The following is a 25,839-nucleotide window of genomic DNA, read 5'->3' as shown; positions in this document are numbered from 1 at the left end:
AGACTTCATCTTTTAGGCAACCAGTTTCACCACAATATTTCTATAAAAATAGGTTGACATTATATATTACAAATATGTAAAATATCCTATATATTTTTTTCATATAATTTAATTGATGTTAAAAATATTTCTCTCAAAAAAACCACATCAGTTTAGAAAGGGTAGGTTACAACACTCTTTTTTCTTGCACTAAACTGTTGGTTTGTGGGGGTTTTTAGCACTTCACTCTGAGCTGAAAGGGTACTCTAAACACACCCATGCAATGTCTTTAGCACACTACAGTGTTTGGGACATCTTATTTTTTCTTCTCCTTAATTTTAACACAATGCTTCCACATCCAGCACTGAATTATGTAATCTTCTGGAGTGTTCGCATGATTTTCAGCAAGTTACAAGTCTCTGCTTTTTCCACTAATGAGGTTGTAAATAGGCACAAGAACCTTTATACTTCCTTCAAGGAGATCAATTACATTGGCTTGGGATTTCGTTTATATACATAATGTTCTTCTGGAGGCACACTTTGAACCTGTGAAAGTGTCTTTATGTCCTTCCATAAGGCAGGGAGAGTCCACATCTTCATTCCTTACTGTTGGGAGTACAACACCTGGCCACCAGGAGGAGGCAAAAACACCCCAGCCAAAGTCTTAAATATCCCTCCCACTTCCCCTATCCCCCAGTCATTCTTTGCCTTTCGTCACTATAGTAGGTGGCAGAGAAGTATCAGAAGATTTGGATAGTCTTGTATGGGTATGTTCCCTTAGAGAAAAAACTGGAGTTTTAAGTAATCATGTCAACCTCTCAGTGAGAGTATTGATGAAATTTAGAGTCTGGAGATGCAAGGAAAGTTTTTCTGCGAACCCATCCAGACTGTCGCTAACAGCTCCTGAGCAATCAGTGTTGACGAGTTTCACTGCTTGCTGCTACACATGTCAGAAGCGCTGGTGCAATACTGTTACACTTGAGAGGCTGTGCCTGTTCCACAGCATTGGTCCTGGAGGATAAGACCATTTATTATATATACATTTTAAAATGATATACAGGGTCACAGCGTGGCTCCTTTATACCTCGATAGATCAAGGGTTAATATCTCCTTCAGGGAGATTATTGGAACAGTTTGGAGATTTATATCTGCTTAATGTGAGTGTTTTTTTAGGCTGTGTGTTTTTGGCTTGGAACAAACAGGTTTCACTTTCGTCTTTGAAGTGTTGCGCAGCTTATAATAGGAAGTCCTGTCTTACGTATCACGTGGTAATACAATATCCAAAAGAAGCAGGTAGCACAATTCAGCACACAGGCCACTGCACGCCACGTAGGGTAACCACCTGAACCCTCAGGTAATTCCCCAAAAATCCAAGCAAAGTGGCAGCATAAAGTGGAAATAAGAGCTTTATTCAGCACAATTCTCTCGGCCCTGAGTGCCCTACCTCGCTCTAACAAACGCAAGAGAAATGTTAAACAAAATTCTCCTGACCTAGAGTCATCTAAATATTTGTCGGATTTAGCTACTATATCCCAGCTATCCGAGGATGAGTTAATCTCTGTAGCTTCAGAGGGTGAACTTTCTGAGTCGGAGACTTTAGTTACTAAACCTCCTTCAGCGGAGGAACCCTCCTTTTAGATTTAAAATTGAACATCTGCGTTTTTTATTAAAGGAGGTTCTGTCTACTCTAGAGGTTCCAGAGGCTACACTCCCTTAGGAGCCTAAGATCCCTAAATTAGACAGGGTTTACGAAGATAAGAAGGACCCTCTGACTTTTACTCTGCCAGTTAAGATGGCGAACATTATAAGTAACGAATTGGAAAGAGTAGTAACTTTTTTCCCCCTCATCTACTTTTAAAAAATTATTCCCAGTCCCTGATTCTCATTTAGATTTGTGGGGCTCCATCCCGAAAGTGGATGGCGCCATCTCCATGCTGGCTAAACATACTACTATCTCTTGAGGATAGTTCTTCTTTTAGGGAGCCTATGGATAAAAAAAAATGGAAACGTTTCTGAGGAAGATATTTCAACATACAGGGTTTTTATTTCAACCGGCGGCTGCTGTAGCCACTGTTGCTTGGAGCAGCTACCTACTGGTGCGGCTCTCTTTCAGAGCTCATTCAGGTGGAGACTTCCCTCGAGGATTTTCAGAAGAGAATTAAGGCACTGAGAATTGCTTGCTCCTTCATCTGTGACACGAATATGCAGATTATTTGCATAAATGCAAAGGCTGCTGGCTTTGCGGTTAATACCCGCCAGGCTCTCTGGTTGAAGTCTTGGTCTGCGGATATGTCTTCTAAATCCAGACTCCTTTCTCTTCCCTTCAAGGGGAAGATTTTATTCGGTCCAGGACTGGTCTCCATTTTCTCTACGGTTACCGGAGGGAATAGGCCTAAGGGACAGCAACTGTCTAATTTTTGTTCCTTTCGTTCTGACAAGTCGCAACGACAGCAGTCCTCTTCCAAGTCCGAGCAGCACAAGAGTACTTGGAAGCCCGCTCACTCCTGGAATAAGTCCAAACAGACTAAGAACCCGCCGAGAACAAAACGGCACGAAGGTGTGGCCCCCAATCCGGGATCTGATTGAGTAGGGGGCAGACAGTCTTTTTTTCAGACGCTTGGTTCCAGGATGTACATTATCCCTGGGTCCAGTGTTCATTTTGTCGACTAAAACTAGACTAAAATGAGTATAAAACTAAAGAAATTCTGATGACTAAAATACGACTAAACTAAAATGGCATTTTAGTCAAGACTATGACTAAAACTAAATCAAAATGACATTTTAGTCAAAAGACTATGACTAAAACTAAATAAAAATTTGCTGACAAAAACATTTTATGCAAGGTGTTATAGTCAATCCATATCTAATTACTGCTCTTTTGTCAAATTTTCGAAACTTAATTTTATTACATTTTAAGATAAATAATGAGTTTGGAAGTTCTAGAGCAATGCTAATATTGTTGCCGAGTGTGTTTCGAATCTGTGAACAATCAATTGATTCTTCCTATAGAAATAAGCATAACCCACGAGTATGGGTTTAAGTTATGCTGTGCCTGTGCTAGCTGCAGAAACGTGATACTTGTTTTAATTATTAACAGAGAACTGTTAATGTTTTTATATTGGGTAATATGTGCAATACAGACAATACAGTTTACAGGTTTTTTTATATTTTAAAGTTGCACTTCTGTTTGTTTATGAAACTTTTATTTAATTTTAAGTTTAATTAAGATGTTATATATCACAAGGGCTAAATCTGTGTCTGTATTGCATGTTTAAACCTTAATACCATCAATAATATCAGGTGTTATGTTTACTCCTGGAGTATATAATCAGTTTGCAAATTATAGAGAAATGCTTAAATAATGCATTACACTTTAACTAAACTCCTTAGATTTTAGTCGACTAAAAACTACTGGAGATTTAGTCGACTAAAATCTACTGGAGATTCAGTTGACTAAACTAGACTAAAACTAAAACAATTCAGATGACTAAAATACGACTAAAATTAAAATGGCATTTTAGTCAAAAGACTAAAACTAAGACTAAATCCAAATTTCTCCAACATAGGTGTGTCCGGTCCACGGCGTCATCCTTACTTGTGGGATATTCTCTTCCCCAACAGGAAATGGCAAAGAGCCCAGCAAAGCTGGTCACATGATCCCTCCTAGGCTCCGCCTACCCCAGTCATTCTCTTTGCCGTTGTACAGGCAACATCTCCACGGAGATGGCTTAGAGTTTTTTAGTGTTTAACTGTAGTTTTTATTATTCAATCAAGAGTTTGTTATTTTAAAATAGTGCTGGTATGTACTATTTACTCAGAAACAGAAAAGAGATGAAGATTTCTGTTTGTATGAGGAAAATGATTTTAGCACCGTAACTAAAATCCATGGCTGTTCCACACAGGACTGTTGAGAGCAATTAACTTCAGTTGGGGGAACAGTGTGCAGTCTCTTGCTGCTTGAGGTATGACACATTCTAACAAGACGATGTAATGCTGGAAGCTGTCATTTTTCCCTATGGGATCCGGTAAGCCATGTTTATTACGATGGTAAATAAGGGCTTCACAAGGGCTTATTAAGATTGTAGACTTTTCTGGGCTAAATCGATTCAGTTTTAAAACATATTTAGCTTTGAGGAATCATTTTATCTGGGTTTATTGATATTATAATATCGGCAGGCACTGTATTAGACACCTTATTTCTCTGGGGCTTTCCCAAAGCATAAGCAGAGCCTCATTTTCGCGCCGGTGTGGCGCACTTGTTTTTGAGAGGCATGGCATGCAGTCGCATGTGAGAGGAGCTCTGATACTTAGAAAAGACTTTCTGAAGGCGTCATTTGGTATCGTATTCCCCTTTGGGCTTGGTTGGGTCTCAGCAAAGCAGATACCAGGGACTGTAAAGGGGTTAAAGTGTTAAAACGGCTCCGGTTCCTTTATTTTAAGGGTTAAAGCTTCCAAATTTGGTGTGCAATACTTTTAAGGCTTTAAGACACTGTGGTGAAAATTTGGTGAATTTTGTACAATTCCTTCATGTTTTTTCGCAATTGCAGTAATAAAGTGTGTTCAGTTTAAAATTTAAAGTGACAGTAACGGTTTTATTTTAAAACGTTTTTTGTACTTTATTATCAAGTTTATGCCTGTTTAACATGTCTGAACTACCAGATAGACTGTGTTCTGAATGTGGGGAAGCCAGAATTCCTGTTCATTTAAATAAATGTGATTTATGTGATAATGACAATGATGCCCAAGATGATTCCTCAAGTGAGGGGAGTAAGCATGGTACTGCATCATTCCCTCCTTCGTCTACACGAGTCTTGCCCACTCAGGAGGCCCCTAGTACATCTAGCGCGCCAATACTGCTTACTATGCAACAATTAACGGCTGTAATGGATAATTCTGTCAAAAACATTTTAGCCAAAATGAACCCTTGTCAGCGTAAGCGTGGCTGCTCTGTTTTAGTTACTGAAGAGCATGACGACGCTGATATTAATATCTCTGAAGGGCCCCTAACCCAATCTGAGGGGGCCAGGGAGGTTTTGTCTGAGGGAGAAATTACTGATTCAGGGAACATTTCTCAACAGGCTGAACCTGATGTAATTGCATTTAAATTTAAGTTGGAACATCTCCGCATTCTGCTTAAGGAGGTATTATCCACTCTGGATGATTGTGAAAAGTTGGTCATCCCAGAGAAACTATGTAAAATGGACAAGTTCCTAGAGGTGCCGGAGCTCCCAGAAGCTTTTCCTATACCCAAGCGGGTGGCGGACATTGTTAATAAAGAATGGGAAAGGCCCGGTATTCCTTTCGTCCCTCCCCCCATATTTAAAAAATTGTTTCCTATGGTCGACCCCAGAAAGGACTTATGGCAGACAGTCCCCAAGGTCGAGGGAGCGGTTTCTACTTTAAACAAACGCACCACTATACCCATAGAGGATAGTTGTGCTTTCAAAGATCCTATGGATAAAAAATTAGAAGGTTTGCTTAAAAAGATGTTTGTTCAGCAGGGTTACCTTCTACAACCAATTTCATGCATTGTCCCTGTCACTACAGCCGCATGTTTCTGGTTTGATGAACTGATAAAGGCGCTCGATAGTGATTCTCCTCCTTATGAGGAGATTATGGACAGAATCAATGCTCTCAAATTGGCCAATTCTTTCACCCTAGACGCCACTTTGCAATTGGCTAGGTTAGCGGCTAAGAATTCTGGGTTTGCTATTGTGGCGCGCAGAGCGCTTTGGTTGAAATCTTGGTCGGCTGACGCGTCTTCCAAGAACAAGCTACTAAACATTCCTTTCAAGGGGAAAACGCTGTTTGGCCCTGACTTGAAAGAGATTATCTCGGATATCACTGGGGGTAAGGGCCACGCCCTTCCTCAGGATCGGCCTTTCAAGGCGAAAAATAGACCCAATTTTCGTCCCTTTCGTAAAAACGGACCAGCCCAAAGTGCTACGTCCTCTAAGCAAGAGGGTAATACTTCTCAAGCCAAGCCAGCTTGGAGACCAATGCAAGGCTGGAACAAGGGAAAGCAGGCCAAGAAGCCTGCCACTGCTACCAAGACAGCATGAAATATTGGCCCCCGATCCGGGACCGGATCTGGTGGGGGGCAGACTCTCTCTCTTCGCTCAGGCTTGGGCAAGAGATGTTCTGGATCCTTGGGCGCTAGAAATAGTCTCCCAGGGTTATCTTCTGGAATTCAAGGGACTTCCCCCAAGGGGGAGGTTCCACAGGTCTCAGTTGTCTTCAGACCACATAAAAAGACAGACGTTCTTACATTGTGTAGAAGACCTGTTAAAAATGGGAGTGATTCATCCTGTTCCACTGAGAGAACAAGGGATGGGGTTCTACTCCAATCTGTTCATAGTTCCCAAAAAAGAGGGAACGTTCAGACCAATCTTAGATCTCAAGATCTTAAACAAGTTTCTCAAGGTTCCATCGTTCAAGATGGAAACCATTCGAACTATTCTTCCTTCCATCCAGGAGGGTCAATTCATGACCACGGTGGATTTAAAGGATGCGTATCTACATATTCCTATCCACAAGGAACATCATCGGTTCCTAAGGTTTGCATTCCTGGACAAACATTACCAGTTCGTGGCGCTTCCTTTCGGATTAGCCACTGCTCCAAGGATTTTCACAAAGGTACTAGGCTCCCTTCTAGCGGTGCTAAGACCAAGGGGCATTGCAGTAGTACCTTACCTGGACGACATTCTGATTCAAGCGTCGTCCCTTCCTCAAGCAAAGGCTCACACGGACATTGTCCTGGCCTTTCTCAGATCTCACGGCTGGAAAGTGAACGTGGAAAAGAGTTCTCTATCCCCGTCAACAAGGGTTCCCTTCTTGGGAACAATTATAGACTCTTTAGAAATGAGGATCTTTCTAACAGAGGCCAGAAAAACAAAACTTCTAGACTCTTGTCGGATACTTCATTCCGTTCCTCTTCCTTCCATAGCTCAGTGCATGGAAGTGATCGGGTTGATGGTAGCGGCGATGGACATAGTTCCTTTTGCGCGCATTCATCTAAGACCATTACAACTGTGCATGCTCAGTCAGTGGAATGGGGACTATACAGACTTGTCTCCGAAGATACAAGTAAATCAGAGGACCAGAGACTCACTCCGTTGGTGGCTGTCCCTGGACAATCTGTCTCAAGGGATGACGTTCCGCAGACCAGAGTGGGTCATTGTCACGACCGACGCCAGTCTGATGGGCTGGGGCGCGGTCTGGGGATCCCTGAAAGCTCAGGGTCTTTGGTCTCGGGAAGAATCTCTTCTACCGATAAATATTCTGGAACTGAGAGCGATATTCAATGCTCTCAAGGCCTGGCCTCGGCTAGCGAGGGCCAAGTTCATACGGTTTCAATCAGACAACATGACAACTGTTGCGTACATCAACCATCAGGGGGGAACAAGGAGTTCCCTAGCGATGGAAGAAGTGACCAAAATCATTCTATGGGCGGAGTCTCACTCCTGCCACCTGTCTGCTATCCACATCCCAGGAGTGGAAAATTGGGAAGCGGATTTTCTGAGTCGTCAGACATTGCATCCGGGGGAGTGGGAACTCCATCCGGAAGTCTTTGCCCAAGTCACCCACCTGTGGGGCATTCCAGACATGGATCTGATGGCCTCTCGTCAGAACTTCAAAGTTCCTTGCTACGGGGCCAGATCCAGGGATCCCAAGGCGGCTCTAGTGGATGCACTAGTAGCACCTTGGACCTTCAAACTAGCTTATGTGTTCCCGCCATTTCCTCTCATCCCCAGGCTGGTAACCAGGATCAATCAGGAGAGGGCGTCGGTGATCTTGATAGCTCCTGCGTGGCCACGCAGGACTTGGTATGCAGATCTGGTGAATATGTCATCGGCTCCACCTTGGAAGCTACCTTTGAGACGAGACCTTCTTGTTCAGGGTCCGTTCGAACATCCGAATCTGGTTTCACTCCAGCTGACTGCTTGGAGATTGAACGCTTGATTTTATCGAAGCGAGGATTCTCAGATTCTGTTATCGATACTCTTGTTCAGGCCAGAAAGCCTGTAACTAGAAAGATTTACCACAAAATTTGGAAAAAATATATCTGTTGGTGTGAATCTAAAGGATTCCCTTGGGACAAGGTTAAGATTCCTAGGATTCTATCCTTCCTTCAAGAAGGATTGGAAAAAGGATTATCTGCTAGTTCCCTGAAGGGACAGATTTCTGCCTTGTCGGTATTACTTCACAAAAAGCTGGCAGCTGTGCCAGATGTTCAAGCCTTTGTTCAGGCTCTGGTTAGAATCAAGCCTGTTTACAAACCTTTGACTCCTCCTTGGAGTCTCAATTTAGTTCTTTCAGTTCTTCAGGGGGTTCCGTTTGAACCCTTACATTCCGTTGATATTAAGTTATTATCTTGGAAAGTTTTGTTTTTAGTTGCGATTTCTTCTGCTAGAAGAGTCTCAGAATTATCTGCTCTGCAGTGTTCTCCTCCTTATCTGGTGTTCCATGCAGATAAGGTGGTTTTACGTACTAAACCTGGTTTTCTTCCAAAAGTTGTTTCTAACAAAAACATTAACCAGGAGATTATCGTACCTTCTCTGTGTCCAAAACCAGTTTCAAAGAAGGAACGTTTGTTGCACAATTTGGATGTTGTTCGCGCTCTAAAATTCTATTTAGATGCTACAAAGGATTTTAGACAAACATCTTCCTTGTTTGTTGTTTATTCAGGTAAAAGGAGAGGTCAAAAAGCAACTTCTACCTCTCTCTCTTTTTGGATTAAAAGCATCATCAGATTGGCTTACGAGACTGCCGGACGGCAGCCTCCCGAAAGAATCACAGCTCATTCCACTAGGGCTGTGGCTTCCACATGGGCCTTCAAGAACGAGGCTTCTGTTGATCAGATATGTAGGGCAGCGACTTGGTCTTCACTGCACACTTTTACCAAATTTTACAAGTTTGATACTTTTGCTTCTTCTGAGGCTATTTTTGGGAGAAAGGTTTTGCAAGCCGTGGTGCCTTCCATTTAGGTGACCTGATTTGCTCCCTCCCTTCATCCGTGTCCTAAAGCTTTGGTATTGGTTCCCACAAGTAAGGATGACGCCGTGGACCGGACACACCTATGTTGGAGAAAACAGAATTTATGTTTACCTGATAAATTTCTTTCTCCAACGGTGTGTCCGGTCCACGGCCCGCCCTGGTTTTTTAATCAGGTCTGATAATTTATTTTCTTTAACTACAGTCACCACGGTACCATATGGTTTCTCCTATGCAAATATTCCTCCTTAACGTCGGTCGAATGACTGGGGTAGGCGGAGCCTAGGAGGGATCATGTGACCAGCTTTGCTGGGCTCTTTGCCATTTCCTGTTGGGGAAGAGAATATCCCACAAGTAAGGATGACGCCGTGGACCGGACACACCGTTGGAGAAAGAAATTTATCAGGTAAACATAAATTCTGTTTTTCCATCAAAATTAACACTGCTTGGGTCCTGGAGGTTGTATCTCAAGGATACAGGATAGGATTCAAGTCTCATTCGCCCAGGAGCAGATTTAGACTCCCCAGTCTTTCGACAAGACCAGAAAAGAGGGCCACCTTCTAAGGTTGCGTACGGGATCCCTCCTCTCTAGGAGTAATTGTCCCGGTACCTACAGCAGAAAAAGGTTTGGAGTTGTATTCAAACCTTTACATGGTTCCAAAGAATGAAGGAAATTTTCGTCCAATTCTGGACCTAAAGTGCCTAAACAAGTTTCTGAGTGTTACCTCTTTCAAGATGGTGATAATACTGTCAATTCTTCGTCTGGTTCAGGAAGGACAGTTTAAGACCACAATAGACTTGAAGGATGCATACCTTCACATTCCGATTCACAGGGAACATTTTCAGTTCCTGAAGTTTGCTTTTCTGGACCAGCACTTCCAGTTCATAGCCCTTCAGTTTGGCATGGCTACTGCTCCAAGGATATTTACAAAGGTTCTGGGGGCTCTTCTAGCAGTTGCCAGAACATGAGGTATTGTAGTAGCCCCTTACCTATACAGTATCTTGGTACAGGCACCATCTTTTCGTCTAGCGGAAGAACATTCAGAGTCCCTTCTCAGTCTTCTTCATTCACATGGATGTAAGATAAACTTGGTAAAGAGTTCTCTTACTCCATGTACAAGGGTGAATTTCCTGGGAACTATAATAGACTCCATATCCATGAAAATATTCCTCACAGATCAGAGCCATTGCAAGCTAATTTGTGCATGTCTTGCCCTCCAGGCCTCCTTGAGACCCTCAGTGGCTAAGTGTATGGAGGTAATCGGACTCATGGTGTATGGACATCATTCCTTTTGCCAGATTCTATCTTAGACCCTTACAACTATGCATGCTGAGACAATGGAATGGCGACCATTCAGATCTGTCTTAACAGATTGTACTGGACAGACTGTCGAGACTCTCTCTCCTGGTAGCTCTGTCCAGATCATCTATCCCTAGGCACGTGCTTTTTGAGACCGCCCTGGGAGATTGTGACTACGGACCCAAGCCTTTCCGGCTGGGGATCCATTTTGGGTGCAAAGAAGGCACAAGGTCTGTAGACTCAGGAGGAGTCCTCCCTTCTGTTCAATATTTTGGAACTCTGTGCAATCTTCAATGCATTGAAGACTTGTACCCTTCTGGGTTCGTCCCAGTTTATCAGATTCCAGTCGGACAATATAACCTTGGTTGCCTATATCAGCCATCAAGGGGGAACGAGAAGTTCCTTGAAGATGAGAGAAGTATCTCAGATACTAAAGTGGGCGGAGACTCACAAATGTACGCTGTCAGCGATCCACATTCTGGGTGTGGACAACTGGGAAATGGACTTCTTAAGCAGGCAATCCTTTCACCCAGGGGAGTGGTCTCTTCACCCTAAGATGAGATATGCAGCGAGTGGGGGACACCGGAGATAGATCTCATGGCGTCCCGCCTCAGGCGGAATTGATAGATGCCCTATCACTACCATGGAGGTTCAGACTCCATATATCTTTTTCCTCCGTTACCACCTCTCCCTCGTGTGGTGGCTTGCATCAAACAGGAGCGAGCATCTGTGATTCTGATTGCTCCGTTGTGGCCGCGAAGGACATCGTTTGCGGATCTGGTGGGGATGTCCTCATCTCAGTGGAGGTTGCCTTATCGCAGAGATCTGCTGATACAGGGTCCCTTCGTTCATCAAAATCTAGATTCTCTGAGGCTGACTGCGTGGAGATTTAAGTCTTAGCCAAGAGAGGGTTTTCTGAGAGTCTTATCGACTCTCCTGTTCAAGCTCGTAAGCCAGTTACTCGTCGTATCTACTATAAAGTGTGAAGGACTTACTTGTACTGGTGTGAAGAGCGTGGTTTTTCCTGGCATAAGGTTAAGGTTGCCAGAACTTTATCTTTTCTCCAGGATGGACTGGAGAAGGGCCTATCTGCTTGTTCCCTGAAGGGACATATATCGGCCCTGTCGGTGTTACTGCACAAAAAATTGGCTGAGCTTCCGGATGTGCAGTCCTTTAAGTCTCTGGCTAGGATCAGACCTGAGTTTAGATCTTGGGCTCCGCCTTGGAGCCTCAATCTTGTTCTTAGTGTTTTGCAGCAGGCTCTGTTTGATCCTATGCATACTGTTGATATTAAATTGTTCTCTTTTTAATGGCTATTGCCTCTGCGCGCAGAGTTTCTGCGATTTCTGTTTTGCAATGTGAGTCCCCTTATCTGATTTTTCATGCAGATAAGGCGGTTTTACACACTAAACTAGGGTTTCTCCCTATGGTGGTGTTGAATTATAAGATTAATCAAGAAATTGTTGTTCCTTCCTTGTGTCCTAATCCTTTTTCAGCAAAGTAACGTTTGACTCATAATCTAGATGTGGTTCGTGCCTTGAAGTTCTTCAGGCTACTAAGGAATTCAGACAATCTTCTTTTTTGTTTGTCATCTATACAGGGAAGCGTAAGGGGCAGAAGGCTACTACGACTTCTCTCTTTCTGGTTGATGAGTGTCATCTGCTTAGCTTATGAGACAGCAGGACGATAGCCTCCAGAGAGGATAACTGGTCATTCCACTAGAGTAGTGGCTTCCTCTTGGGCTTTTAAGAACAAAGCCTCAATGGATCAGATTTGTAAGGCGGCTACCGGGCCCTCCTTACACACTTTTTCTAAATTTTACAAGTTTGATGTGTTTGCTTCGGCTGAAGCAGCTTTCGGGAGAAAAGTTTTGCAGGCTGTGGTGCCCTCAGAATAGGGTCCACCTCTTTTTTCGGTTGCCTCCCATTATTCATTCAGTATCCTCTGGTGCTTGGGTATAGTTTTCCCAACAGTAAGGATGAAGTTGTGAACTCTCCCTGCTTTATGAAAGGAAAACATCATTTATGCTTGCCAGATAAATTAATTTCCTTCCTGCATTGAGAGTCCACGACCCCGCCCGTAACTTTTTTTTTTTTTTTTTGATGGGCGGCTCCCTTTTTATATTATTTCTTCTGGCACCTTTTATACCCTGATGTTTCTCCTACTTTTCTTTGTTCCTTCGGCAGAATGACTGGGGGATAGGGAAAGTGGGAGTGATATTTAAGCCTTTGGCTGGGGTGTCTCTTCCTCCTCCTGGTGGCCAGGTGTTGTATTTCCAACAGTAAGGAATGAAGTTGTGGAATCTCCCTGCCAGGAAGTAAATTTAATTTATCTGATAAGCATAAATTATGTTTTTGGCAAGTTTCATAATACAAATACTTTCAGTTCAAGAGTCCTATTTTTTTTCTTATGGATAAGAAATCTAGGAGCTAGCCCAAAAAGTGTGGAACCAGACATTTTTGGGATGACCACATGATTTTTTGGGTTACTTAATTTAGTGCACAAGTAGCATTACCACCTGGGGTGTTTGTGCTTTCCATTTTAACCCTTTTTTTACTGGGTTTAACAATTATGTTGTATTGTAAACAGCAGTAGTTCTTTATTCAGGGTGCAGCAACTCTTGGTGTTAGACTTATGCAGGAAGATAATTGTATTTAACTCTTGCTGTCTTAGATTTGGCTCTGGTACATATGCAGGCCCATTTATCAAGCTCCGTACGGAGCTTGAAGGGCCGTGTTTCTGGCGAGTCTTCCGACTCGCCAGAAACACAACTTATGAAGCAGCGGTCTAAAGACCGCTGCTCCATAACCCTGTCCGCCTGCTCTGAACAGGCGGACAGGAATCGCCGGACATCAACCCGATCGAATACGATCGGGTTGATTGACAGTTCCCTGCTGGCGGCCGATTGGCCGCGAGTCAGCAGGGGGCGGCGTTGCACCAGCAGCTCTTGTGAGCTGCTGGTGCAATGTTAAATGCGGAGAGCGTATTGCTCTCCGCATTTAGCGAGGTCTTGCGGACCTGATCCGCAGTGTCGGATAAGGTCCGCAAGCCCTTTGATAAATGGGCCTGATGGAGTACTTGTTTATGGGCAGATCACATGAAGCTGTGTGTATCAGTGTTCCTGTTACCCATCTAGGGAACGAATGCTATGCAAAGGTGCTTATATGCAGAAATATTCTGCCTAAAGGGATGATGTACATGTATTTTTTAAAGTTACATTAGTTGTTTAAATAGTGAAAAAATAAGTGTAAAGTTTTAATGTCTATAAAAGAATGGGAGCTGCCATTTTGTAACTTAGGTTACTTTCTCTGCTTTGGCCATTTAGGGACAGATATAAGTAGGTTACTAGAGTGTGCAGCCTATAGCTGTATGGAACATAAGTGTTCTGCACTTCCATTTCTAACAGAAATTTAATTACAGGAAAAAGGGACAAAATAAATGATGAAGTTTGTTTTATATGTATGATTTTTTATTTTATATAACATCCAAAAAAATGTAATGCCTCTTTTAATATTAAAAAATACTTTTATGCTTGTATTGTATAACCAGCCTGTTCCCACAAGGTGTGCCAGCTATTAACTCTGATAAGCTTTTGCAATCTCATGAGGTTTTATGCTACTTTAAGGCACCAGACTTTCAGGTTGTTACAACTCTTGAATAAACAAAAACATTTTTCCCCCAGAATAGAATTGTTCCCAGAATAGACTTGTTTATGCCTCCATCTCCCCCAAGGTCCTTTGAGACAAGTGAAGGTATAAGCATTTCAGGCTTTTCTTCAAGAAATTTGAGATATTGGATTGGCTATTATTTTTCCTTTACAGGAGCAAGTTTAGGGTTATTTAATCCAATGTATACATCATTCCACAAAAGCTTTGATGATATTTCCCTTTAGGTCTTTATGGGAAGTCTCCCGTTGGAACCTAAAAACAACTGTCATACAGAAAAAGTTGTAGACTTTATTTAGAAGCCAATGCCATTTTGAGAACGTCAATGAAAACTGGGCCCCAGCAAAGGCACTAACATCTAGTTTTCTAGTATGAGCTCAAAGCCCCTGTGCCATTGGGACTTAAAGCTTTCGCTAAAAAGGCAGTTTCTACTACTTGGGTAGCTGAAACAGACATTCTCTGAGGAACCTATGTAAAGCTGTATTGTGGTCCTCTCATTATAAATTTCTGAAACACTTTTAGTTGGATAGGTGAGCATTTGTTGAGGCCTATTCCACAAAGAAACTTCTTTCTTCTGTATTGGCTCCTAAATAAAGTCTAGGTGAGCCAAGACAACCTTTCCTATCTATGCTCATTTTCCTAAGTATTACTCACCAAGCCTCCTTCCCTATCATTACAGTTGTTTTTATTCCAAGGATGGTAGGTAGCAAGCTGGTTATACGTGTGAAAGTTTTAAAGGTCAATTTTTCATTGGTGGGTTCTGCTTAGAGACATACACCTAGATTTGGAGTTTTGTCGGTAAAGACCTGCGGTGCTAACGAGCCTTTTTTTTCCCAGCGCACCCTTAAGACAACGCTGGTATTACAAGTTTTCTGAATGGCTGCGTTAGCCTCAGAAAAGGGAGCGTTGAATCAAATTTAGCTCCACTTCAACCCTCAATACCAGCGTTGCCTACGGTAGCGGTAAGCTGGAAAAACGTGCTCATGCATGATATCCCCATAGGAAACAATGGGGCTGAGCTGGCTGAAAAAAAAACCTAACACCTGCAAAAAAGCAGCGTTCAGCTCCTAACGCAGCCCCATTGTTTCCTATGGGGAAACACTTTCTAAGTCTACACCTAACACCCTAACATGAACCCCGAGTCTAAACACCTCCTAACCTTACACTTATTAAATGTGGAACAAGAAGTTGTTTAGCATGTCCTAATATCCTTCAACAGGATTTTTTCTTGTGTCAAGTTAATAAGAAAATTTATTCTATTGACTTCTATGTCAACTGTGGTGCAAAATTTGTCATATACCTACTTACTTGCAATCTTTGTTCTTTACAGTACGTAGGTAAAACTACCCGTACTGTGAGAACACGCTACAATGAACATGTAAGAGATGTAAAAAACTACAGTAAAGATTCCACAGTAGCAGATCATTTTAATAATATTCATTTAACAAACAAAGCCAGTCTGTCATTCCAAATTATAGACATTGCTAAAGTGCCACCTAGGGGTGGTAATAGGGATAAAATCCTAGAGAAAAAAGAACTCTATTGGATCTTAAAATTGTGCACACGTCTACCACATGGTATGAATCGAGAATGCGACATAAACTTTTTTTATTGATACATAGTATTAGTATTAGTGTTATTGTCAAGTCTCAATCATTATGTACAGAATACTATATACAAATGTATATAATATCATATAAAAGAGACGCAATGTCTGGTTCTGTTTAGTCCTGATAAATGTGCTTAGGCATTCTATGCAACAACAGTTTTGTAGTGTTGTAGCATATTTTATATAATAATGCCTGATCACATTTGTGTTACGTCTTAGGAAGCTAAGGTCTATGCATATTTTTATTCAATTTATCTAGCAGTTAACATACAGTGTCACATCAGGATATTGTTTTTACTCTGTTTTTCTCTGCTTAGACCAGAGGGGGTTAATATTAGTCACCTCCTAGGCCTATAAAGAGTTAGAGTATAGACATAGACGTCAGTCTATGAGTAAGCGCACCTGGAGGCGCGAAACATGTTAGACTATTAGTCTCCTATACTGCCTGTCTGCATGTGCTGTTGTTTTTACTTGGAACTTCAATAAAGCATTATATATGTTTTTACATTCAACGGTCTGAAGCAGTGCCTGCCTACTTTTTCCTCTTACACTTATTAACCCCTAATCTGCCGCTCCGGACACCGCCGCAACCTACATTATAGCTATGAACCCCTAATCTGTTGACCCTAACATCGCCGACACCTATATTATATTTATTAACCCCTAATCTGTCCCCCCCAATGTCGCCGCCGCCACCTACCTACACTTACTAACCCCTAATCTGCCGACCAGACATAGCTGCCACTATAATAAATGTATTAACCCCTAAACTGCCGAACTCCCGCGCAAACACTATAATAAATTTTATTAACCCCTAATCTGCCCTCCCTAACATCGCCACCACCTACCTACAATTATTAACCCCTAATCTGCCGCCCCCAACGTCGCCGCTACTATAATAAAGTTATTAACCCCTAAACCTAAGTCTTACCTTAACACCCCCTTAAGTTAAATATAATTTAAATAAAACAAAATAAGTTTACTATCATTAAATAAATTATTCCTATTTAAAACTAAATACTTACCTATAAAATAAACCCTAATATAGCTACAATATAACTAATAGTTACATTGTAGCTATTTTAGGATTTATATTTATTTTACAGGCAACTTTGTATTTATTTTAACTAGGTAGAATAGCTATTAAATAATTAACTATTTAATAGCTACCTAGTTAAAATATTTACAAAATTACCTGTAAAATAAATCCTAACCTAAGTTACAAATACACCTAACACTACACTATCAATAAACTAATTAAATAAATTACCTACAATTATCTAAACTAAAATACAAAAAACCCCCACTAAATTACAGAAAATAAAAATTACAAGAAGTTTAAACTAATTACACCTAATCTAAGTCCCCTAATAAAATAAAAAAGCCCCCCCCAAATAATAAAATACCCTATCCTAAATTACAAAGTAATCAGCTATTTTACCAGCCCTTAAAAGGGCTATTTGCGGGGCATTGCCCCAAAGTAATAAGCTCTCTTACCTGTAAATAAAAATACAATACCCCCCCCAACATTACAACCCACCCAAACCCCCCTTAAAAAACCTAACACTAACCCCCTGAAGATCTCCCTACCTTGAGTCGTCTTCACTCAGCCGAGCCGAATTCTTCATCCAAGCGTGGCAGAAGAGGTCCTCCAAGACCTCCGACGCGGAACATCCATCCTGGCCGACGACTTCCCGACGAATGACGGTTCCTTTAAATGACGTCATCCAAGATGGCGTCCCTTGAATTCCGATTGGCTGATAGGATTCTATCAGCCAATCGGAATTAAGGTAGTAGATCCAATCAGCCAAACGGATTGACCTTGCATTCTATTGGCTGATCAGAACAGCCAATAGAATGCGAGGTCAATCTGATTGGCTGATTGGATCAGCCAATCGGATTGAACTTCAATCTGGCTGATTGGATCAGCCAATCAGAATTTTCCTACCTTAATTCCAATTGGCTGATAGAATCCTATCAGCCAATCGGAATTCGAGGGACGCCATCTTGAATGACGTCATTTAAAGGAACCGTCATTCGTCGGGAAGTCATTGGCCAGGATGGATGTTCCGCGTCGGAGGTCTTCAGGAAGCTGCTGCTCCGGATGGATGAAGATAGAAGATTCCGCTTGGATGAAGACTTCAATCGGATGGAGGACCTCTTCTGCCCCGCTTGGATGAAGACTTCAACCGGATGGAGGACCTCTTCTGCCCCGCTTGGATGAAGAATTCGGCTTAGCTGAGTGAAGACACACACAAGCAGATGATGATATGAAAATATGGAGACTCCAACAAAAAAAGACTAAGCAGTTAATTAGGAAGGTTAAAGCTCATGCAGAAGAGAAGATAGCACAGTCAGTAAAACATGGGGACAAAACATTCTTTAGATATATCAGTGAAAGAAGAAAAAATAAGGTAGGAATAGTAAAATTGAAATCAGTTGATGGTAGAATAATAGAAGGAGATAAGCAGATTGCAGACTGTCTCAATGATTACTTCTGTTCTGTTTTCACTAAAGATTGTGAAGATACAATGTCTACATTAAGGGATGCTATGCAAAATAGAAACAAGCTTAACAGTAATCTTTTTACAGAGGATGAGGTTTTGTTAGCATTATCAAAAATAAATGTTACAAAGGCAGTGGGTCCTGATAATATTCATCCAAGGGTTTTAAAAGAACTTCGTTCAGTGCTAACTGTCCCATTAACTGATCTGTTTAATCAGTCACTATTAACAGGAGCTGTCCCAGATGATTGGAGAATAGCAAATGTAATACCTCTTCATAAAAAGGGCAGTAGAGAAGAATCTGGCAACTACAGGCCAGTTAGTTTAACTTCAGTAGTAGGGAAATTAATGGAAAGCCTCTTAAAGGAAAGAATTATGACTTACATAAAGACAAACAATTTAGAGGACCAAAATCAGCATGGTTTTACTTCAGGGAGATCATGTCAGACTAATCTAATTGACTTCTTTGATTATGTAACAAAAGTATTAGACAAGGGAGGAGCAGTTGATGTAGCATATCTAGATTTCAGCAAAGCATTTGACACCGTCCCACACAATAAACTTATTCACAAACTATATCTCCTTGGTCTAGATTCAAAAATTGTGAACTGGGTGGAATGCTGGCTTAAGGACAGAAAACAAAGTGTCTTAGTAAATGGAGTTCATTCAGCAGAGGGGGCTGTTACTAGTGGTGTTCCTCAGGGGTCAGTTCTGGGGCCTGTTTTGTTTAACATATTTATCTGCGATATCAGCAAAGGGCTACAGGGGAAAGTATGTCTCTTTGCAGATGATACAAAAATTTGCAACAGAGTGGATGTTCCAGGGGGGGTAGACAAAATGAGAAGTGATATACAACAATTGGAGGATTGGACAAACGACTGGGATCTAAAGTTTAACACAGCAAAGTGTAAAATAATGCATTTAGGGAAGAAAAATCCAAATGTTAATTACAGACTCAATGACACTTTACTGACTGTTACAGACGAGGAACAGGACTTGGGAATTATTATTTCAGATGATTTAAAACTTAGTAAACAATGTAGTAAGGCAGCGAGTAAGGCTAGCAGAATGCTTGGATGTATTGGTAGAGGTATTTGCAGCAGAAATAGTAAGGTTCTTATGCCACTTTATAGATCATTAGTTAGGCCTCATCTTGAGTATTGTGTGCAGTTCTGGAGGCCATATCTTCAGAAGGATATTAACAAACTTGAATCTGTGCAAAGGAGGGCTACCAAAATGGTACATGGTCTAAAAAATAAAACTTACCAGGATAGGCTCAATGACCTAAATATGTATAGCTTAGAGGAGAGAAGGGAAAGAGGTGATATGATAGCAACTTTCAAGTACATTAAAGGGTTTAGTAAAACTGAGGCTGTGGGTATTTTACATAAAATGGAAAATTCAAGAACAAGGGGTCATGAGCTCAAGCTAAAGGGTAGTAGATTCAGGAGTAATTTGAGGAAGCACTTCTTTACAGAAAGAGTGATTGATTTATGGAATAAACTTCCTCAAGAGGTAGTAGCAACAAACACTGTGGGGGACTTTAAAAATGCATGGGACAAGCATAGGGCTATCCTACGAACTAGATAAGTTTATACTGTTAGGTAAGGTGGGGCAGACTTGCTGGGCCTATGGCTCTTATCTGCCGTCAATATCTATGTTTCTATGTTTCTAAGACGACTCAAGGTAGGGAGATCTTCAGGGGGTTAGTGTTAGGTTTATTTAAGGGGGGTTTGGGTGGGTTTTAGAGTAGGGGTATGTGGGTGGTGGGTTGTAATGTTGGGGGGGTATTGTATTTTTATTTACAGGTAAAAGAGCTGATTACTTTGTTATTTAGGATAGGGTAGGGCATTTTATTATTTTGGGGGGCTTTTTTATTTTATTAGGGGGCTTAGATTAGGTGTAATTAGTTTAAACGTCTTGTAATTTTTTTTATTTTCTGTAATTTAGTGTTTGTTTTTTTTGGTATTATAGTTTGGTTTATTTAATTGTATTTTAGTTTAGATAATTGTAGGTAATTTATTTAATTAGTTTATTGATAGTGTAGTGTTAGGTGTATTTGTAACTTAGGTTAGGATTTATTTTACTGGTAATTTTGTAATTATTTTAACTAGGTAGCTATTAAATAGTTAAAATAAATACAAAGTTACCTGTAAAATAAATATAAATCCTAAAATAGCTACAATGTAACTTAGTTATATTGTAGCTATATTAAAGTTTATTTTATAGGTAAGTATTTAGTTTTAAATAGGAATAATTTATTTAATGATAGTAAATTTATTTAGTTTTATTTAAATTATATTTAACTTAGGGGGGTGTTAGGGTTAGACTTAGGTTTAGGGGTTAATAACTTTATTATAGTAGCGGCGACGTTGGGGGCGGGAGATTAGGGGTTAATAATTGTAGGTAGGTAGCGGCGATGTTAGGGAGGACAGATTGGGGTTAATAAAATTTATTATAGTGTTTGCGAGGCGGGAGTGCGGCGGTTTAGAGGTTAATACATTTATAATAGTGGCTGCGATGTCCGGTCGGCAGATTAGGGGTTAATAAATGTAGGTAGGTGGCGGCGACGTTGGGGGGGGGGGCAGATTAGAGGGTAATAAATATAATATAGATATCGGCGATGTTAGGGGCAGCAGATTAGGGGTTCATAGCTGTAATGTAGGTGGCGGCGATGTCCGGTCGGCCGATTAGGGGTTAAACATTTTTTATTATAGTGTTTGCGATGTCGGGGGGGCCTCGGTTTAGGGGTTAATAGGTAGTTTATTGGTGTTAGTGTTCTTTATAGCACTGTAGTTAAGAGCTTTATGTTCCGGCGTAAGCCCATAAAACTCTTAACTACTGACTTTTTTTTGCGGTTGGAGTCTTGTCGGTAGAGGGTCTACCGCTCACTTTTTCCAAGACTCGTAATACCAGCGTTAGGCAAATCCCATAGAAAAGATAGGATACGCAATTGACGTAAGGGGATTTGCAGTAGCCTCAAGTCGCGGAAAGAAAGTGAGTGGTAGACCCTTTCCTGCCTGACTCGTAATACCAGCAGGCTGTACAAAGCAGCGTTAGGACCCCATAACGCTGCTTTTTAACCCTAACGCAGAACTCCAAATCTAGGCGATAGTGTATTATATGTCAATTTCAGTAAGTATGATTTGATGTTTTATTTTTTATTTTTTTGTTGTGTAATACAGTTGCATGGCCTTTTTCCTAGGATTGTTTTCAGGAACAATACTGTTTGTGTTAGTAAAACTTTGCTGGCTATGTGAACTAACACATGTAGAAAGTTTAAACTTACTTACATTTAGGAAGGGAAGGCATCTTCAAGAAATCACAAGTGCTATTTTCAGATCAGTACCAAACTTATGATTCTGCTTTCATTACCAAGACTTTATTTTTCTTATTAATTATGAGTTTTCTACAAGTTGGCTACATTTGTTGATTTAAAGGGACATTAAACTGCTGTGTACAACTACAGTGGCATAGTTACTACTATAATCTTACTATTGTTGTTCCTCCTCTATCTGCAGAAGTCATTCTCTTACTTTATCCCATTACCGAAGCAAGTTTCTAAAGCTCAGCATCTTGTTCTGGACGCCACCATCTTGTAACCTGTGTATTGGTGTATCCAGTGATAGAAGCAGTGCGTTTTCACAGATCAGTGGTGATGCTGGCTTTTTGATAGCTGTTCCTTGTGCTTTGGGTTTTGAACAATAGAAAGAGGAAGCATTGCAATTTTGCAGTTGATTTACACAGTTTTAAAGTTACATAACAAATATTTAAAAAAACAATATAGCCACTGCAAAAATGTACAGTTTCCACTCCATTCTGTGTGCGCTTAATATGGCTTGTCAAGAAGCCACAAAACACAAATGTGTAGCGCTTCTGTGACAGGGTGCAAGAACTCCAAGATGGCAGCACCCAGTGTGAATATTCAGAACGTTACTTACCAGCACTTGTAGAGGGTTAAAATAAGAGAATGGATTTGATAAGAGCTGCAGGCACAGTAGGAAAAACAATAGCATGGTGAGTAGTAGTTGTATCCTTAAGTTAAAAGTCCCTTGTTTAGCTCATTGTATATGGATAAATAACCCCTTGCGCCACTTGGATGTGTGTGTGTGTTTTTATATATATATATATATATATATATATATATATATATATATATCATACAATAACATAACCCATCGTACTGCATGCTGTATATATACGACTGACTTTAAGCAAGTCCATGCAGCTCGCTGTTGTCAAGTGACAACCTAGAGCTGCTCTTCCTGGGCTGCAGGCATCTGTCTTTATATGGAGACGGAGCTCCGTTTATCAAATTAAAGCATGTTGCCATATAGTTACAGACAGTGACACAGTGTGTGTCAGTGTCTGTAATGATTTTCAGTTTGTGGCAGTGGGCGGTTCGGGAAAGATGGAGGGAGGCTTGGAACCCTACCTACAGGAAACAAAATTGAAAGGGAGGGGGACGCTATGTACGCTACAGAAAAAAAGTTGAATCCGGGGGGGGGGGGGGGTAGTGTCCCCCAACACTACTGAAAAACAATTAAAAACAATAAATACATTATTTAAAAAAAAAAAAAATGTGTACCGGCAGACAGCTGCCATTACCTAAGATGAAGGACACCATTAAGAGGGGGGGAGGGTTAGAGAGCTGTTTGGGAGGGATCAGGGAGGTGGGCGGGTAAGGGGGCGATCCTACAAGGCAGTCTGCCAGTACTTAAGATGGTGATCAGGACTGTTGCTATTGGAGGGGAGAGAGCGGTTTCCGAGGGATCAGGGGGGTGGGAAGTGTCAGGTGGGAGGATAATCCCAGTATTGAAATTGTATTACTCTAACCAACTAACTCCTTCACTGCCGGGAACTTTTATGGTGCACAGCTGCAATTAGCAGCCTCCTAATTGCTAAAAACTAATTGCAAAGCCATGCATGACTGCTATTTCTAAACAAAGGGGACCCCAGAAAACCTTTAACGTCCATTTGTCTTATGTCTCCAATAGTTGTGTGTAAATAATTTCAGTGTGAAACCCAAAGTAATTTGGCGGTGAAAAAGTGGCATGAGATATACCAAAATGGGCCAATACCTTGTGTTGTCTACTAAAAAAATATATATATATATATATATATATATATATATATATATATATATATATATATATATATATATATATATATATATATATATATATATATATATATATATATATAGTTTTGATAGGTAAGTAAAAAAAAACAAGGCTCTATTTCTGTATAAATGGAGTGATGGCAAAATGCTAAAAATTCTTCGGTATTTTGGGCAAGTTTTTCTCTGAAATTCCCAGTAGTGAAGGGGTTAACCTCCACAAACTTCTACATTTTTAAAAGGTTTCAAGGTTCAGTGGATGGTACACCCTATATATACATCCTTGAATTGCAGAATTATTTGGTAAATAGGTTTGCAGTTTGTTTAAATTTTCTATAGACATTAAGCTGACTTTGCTGTTTTATGGTTTTGATTCACTTGCAGTCCCAGTGGTGAAGCCAACAGTGTTACCAGGCGGCAAAACAATGTCCACGTTATCCACACTGCAGGCATCCATGCAGAAAAACAAAATAAAAGAGCCAGGGGGAGGGTCGTTCAGGTTAGTAACCTAAAACATCTCATATTTTGTATGTTGTCTTACTATGAATTCTTCACCACTGTGGGCAAGAAAATACTTGTCGATATTGGTACTTACCGGATTTGGCTAGAACTTATTTCCTATTAATTAAATTTGTATAGTTTTCTTTAGAATTATATCTTGAAATAGTTCATTTATTATGTCCTTGTTGAGAACAGCATTAAAACAATGATCCTGTTTTTTTAATTAAAAATACGTTGACAGGTACTCCATATATCCTAAAAATATGTTGACAGGTACTCCATATATAATTTTCTCTTGTAAGGTGTATCCAGTCCACGGATTCATCCTTTACTTGTGGGATATTCTCCTTCCCTACAGGAAGTGGCAAAGAGAGCACACAGCAGAGCTGTCCATTTAGCTCCCCCTCTAGCTCCACCCCCCAGTCATTCTCTTTGCCGGCTCTAAGCAATCGGAAGTGTAAAGTGAATGTGGTGTTAGAATTGTAGTTTTTATTTTCTACAAGCAAAAGTTTATTTTAAATGGTACCGGTGTGTACTATTTACTCTCTAGCAGAAAAGAGATGAAGATTTCTGCAGGGAGGAAGATGATTTTAGCATGTTGTAACTAAAATCCACTGCTGTTCCCACAAAGGACTGAGGAGTACAAGAAAACTTCAGTTGGGGGGGAACGGTTTGCAGGTTAGGCTGCAATAAGGTATGTTCAGTCATTTATTTCTAGACAAGACTGTGATAATGCTGGAAAAGACTGATAAGATCCCCATAAGGGAAGGGTAAGCTGTATTCAGAGACTATGTATGGAATTGCTAGCTTACATTACAGGGCTAATTTATGCTAGTTGACACTACTTAATGACAAACGTTTTTTTATTGAAAAATATCGTTTTTTATGACACTTTGAAGGTTCCTTTGGGTTTCTTTCAGGGGTTGTTACCCACATGGCTATTATTAAAACACTTAGGAGTGTTTCTTTAGGCCTCACAGCACCGGAGTAAGGTGGGAGGGGCCTAATTTTGCACCTCAGATGCTCAGTTAAATTAACTAGAACTTCAGGCTGTTTCCTAAGGGCAGGTAGGGCCACAGCAGAGCTGTGGCAAGGTGCTGAAGTTGTTTCAACCGGTCTGTTGCTTACTATTGATCCGGTTTGGGCATTAAGGGGTTAATCGTTTTTATTGCTAGTGGTGCAATCTTACTAATGCTTTAGGTACATACTGTGAAAATTTCGAAAAGTTTGCTGCATTTTGCACTGTTTTGGAAAATTGTGTGCCTTTTTTATCTCTTAAAGGCACAGTACCGTTTTTTGCAAAGTCTGTTTTTACTTGATTAAAGTGATTTCTAAGCCTGTTTGTCTTACTACTAGTCTGCTAAACATGTGAGTGATCCACCCAGTTCCAATTGCGGAACAAGGGCTGGGTTTTTACTCAAACCTGTTTGTGGTTCCCAAAAAAGAAGGAACTTTCAGACCAATCCTGGATCTCAAAATTCTAAACAAATTCCTCAGAGTCCCATAATTCAAGATGGAGACCATTCGGACAATCTTACCAATGATCCAGGAGGGTGTATATATGACTACCGTGGATCTAAAGGATGCGTATCTACACATTCCTATCCACAAAGATCATCACCAGTTTCTCAGGTTCGCCTTTCTGGACAAGCATTATCAGTTTGTGGCTCTCCCTTTCGGGTTGGCCACTGCTCCCTGAATTTTAACAAAGGTGCTATGGTCCCTCCTGGCGGTACTAAGACCGCGGGGCATAGCAATGGCGCCTTATCTAGACGACATCTTAATTCAGGCGTCGACTTTCCAAAAAGCCAAGTCTCACACAGAAATTGTAGTGGCCTTTCTGAGGTCTCACGGGTGGAAGGTGAACATCAAGAAGAGTTCTCTCTCCCCCCTCACAAGAGTTCCCTTCCTAGGAACACTAATAGACTCGGTAGTAATGAAAATATTTCTGACGGAGGTCAGAAAGTTAAAACTCTTAACTACTTGCCGAGCTCTTCATTCCATTCCTCGGCCATCTGTAGCTCAGTGCATGGAGACAAATGGATTAATGATAGCGGCAATGGACATAGTCCCTTTTGCACGGATACATCTCAGACCACTGCAGCTATGCATGCTCAGACAGTGGAATAGGGATTATGCAGATTTGTCTCCTCAAATACAGTTGGACC

The 25,839-nt window shown here is 40.9% G+C and overlaps 1 protein-coding gene across 1 annotated transcript in view; it reads left to right on the top strand.

Annotated features, from left to right (window-relative positions):
* Window positions 1-25,839, top strand: part of TAF4 (TATA-box binding protein associated factor 4) — a gene marked incomplete in the record, with an annotated part of 557,264 nt that overhangs the window by 316,896 nt on the left and 214,529 nt on the right. Inside the window, 1 exon segment of the mRNA XM_053705882.1 lies at window positions 23,555-23,669. Within this exon segment, the coding sequence (XP_053561857.1) occupies window positions 23,555-23,669 (115 nt within the window).

Source organism: Bombina bombina, chromosome 1 (assembly GCF_027579735.1).
Source record: "Bombina bombina isolate aBomBom1 chromosome 1, aBomBom1.pri, whole genome shotgun sequence".
Lineage (NCBI taxonomy): Eukaryota > Metazoa > Chordata > Amphibia > Anura > Bombinatoridae > Bombina > Bombina bombina.
The sequence above is the reverse complement of the archived record's forward strand: the minus strand, read 5'-3'. Positions and strand labels throughout refer to the sequence as shown.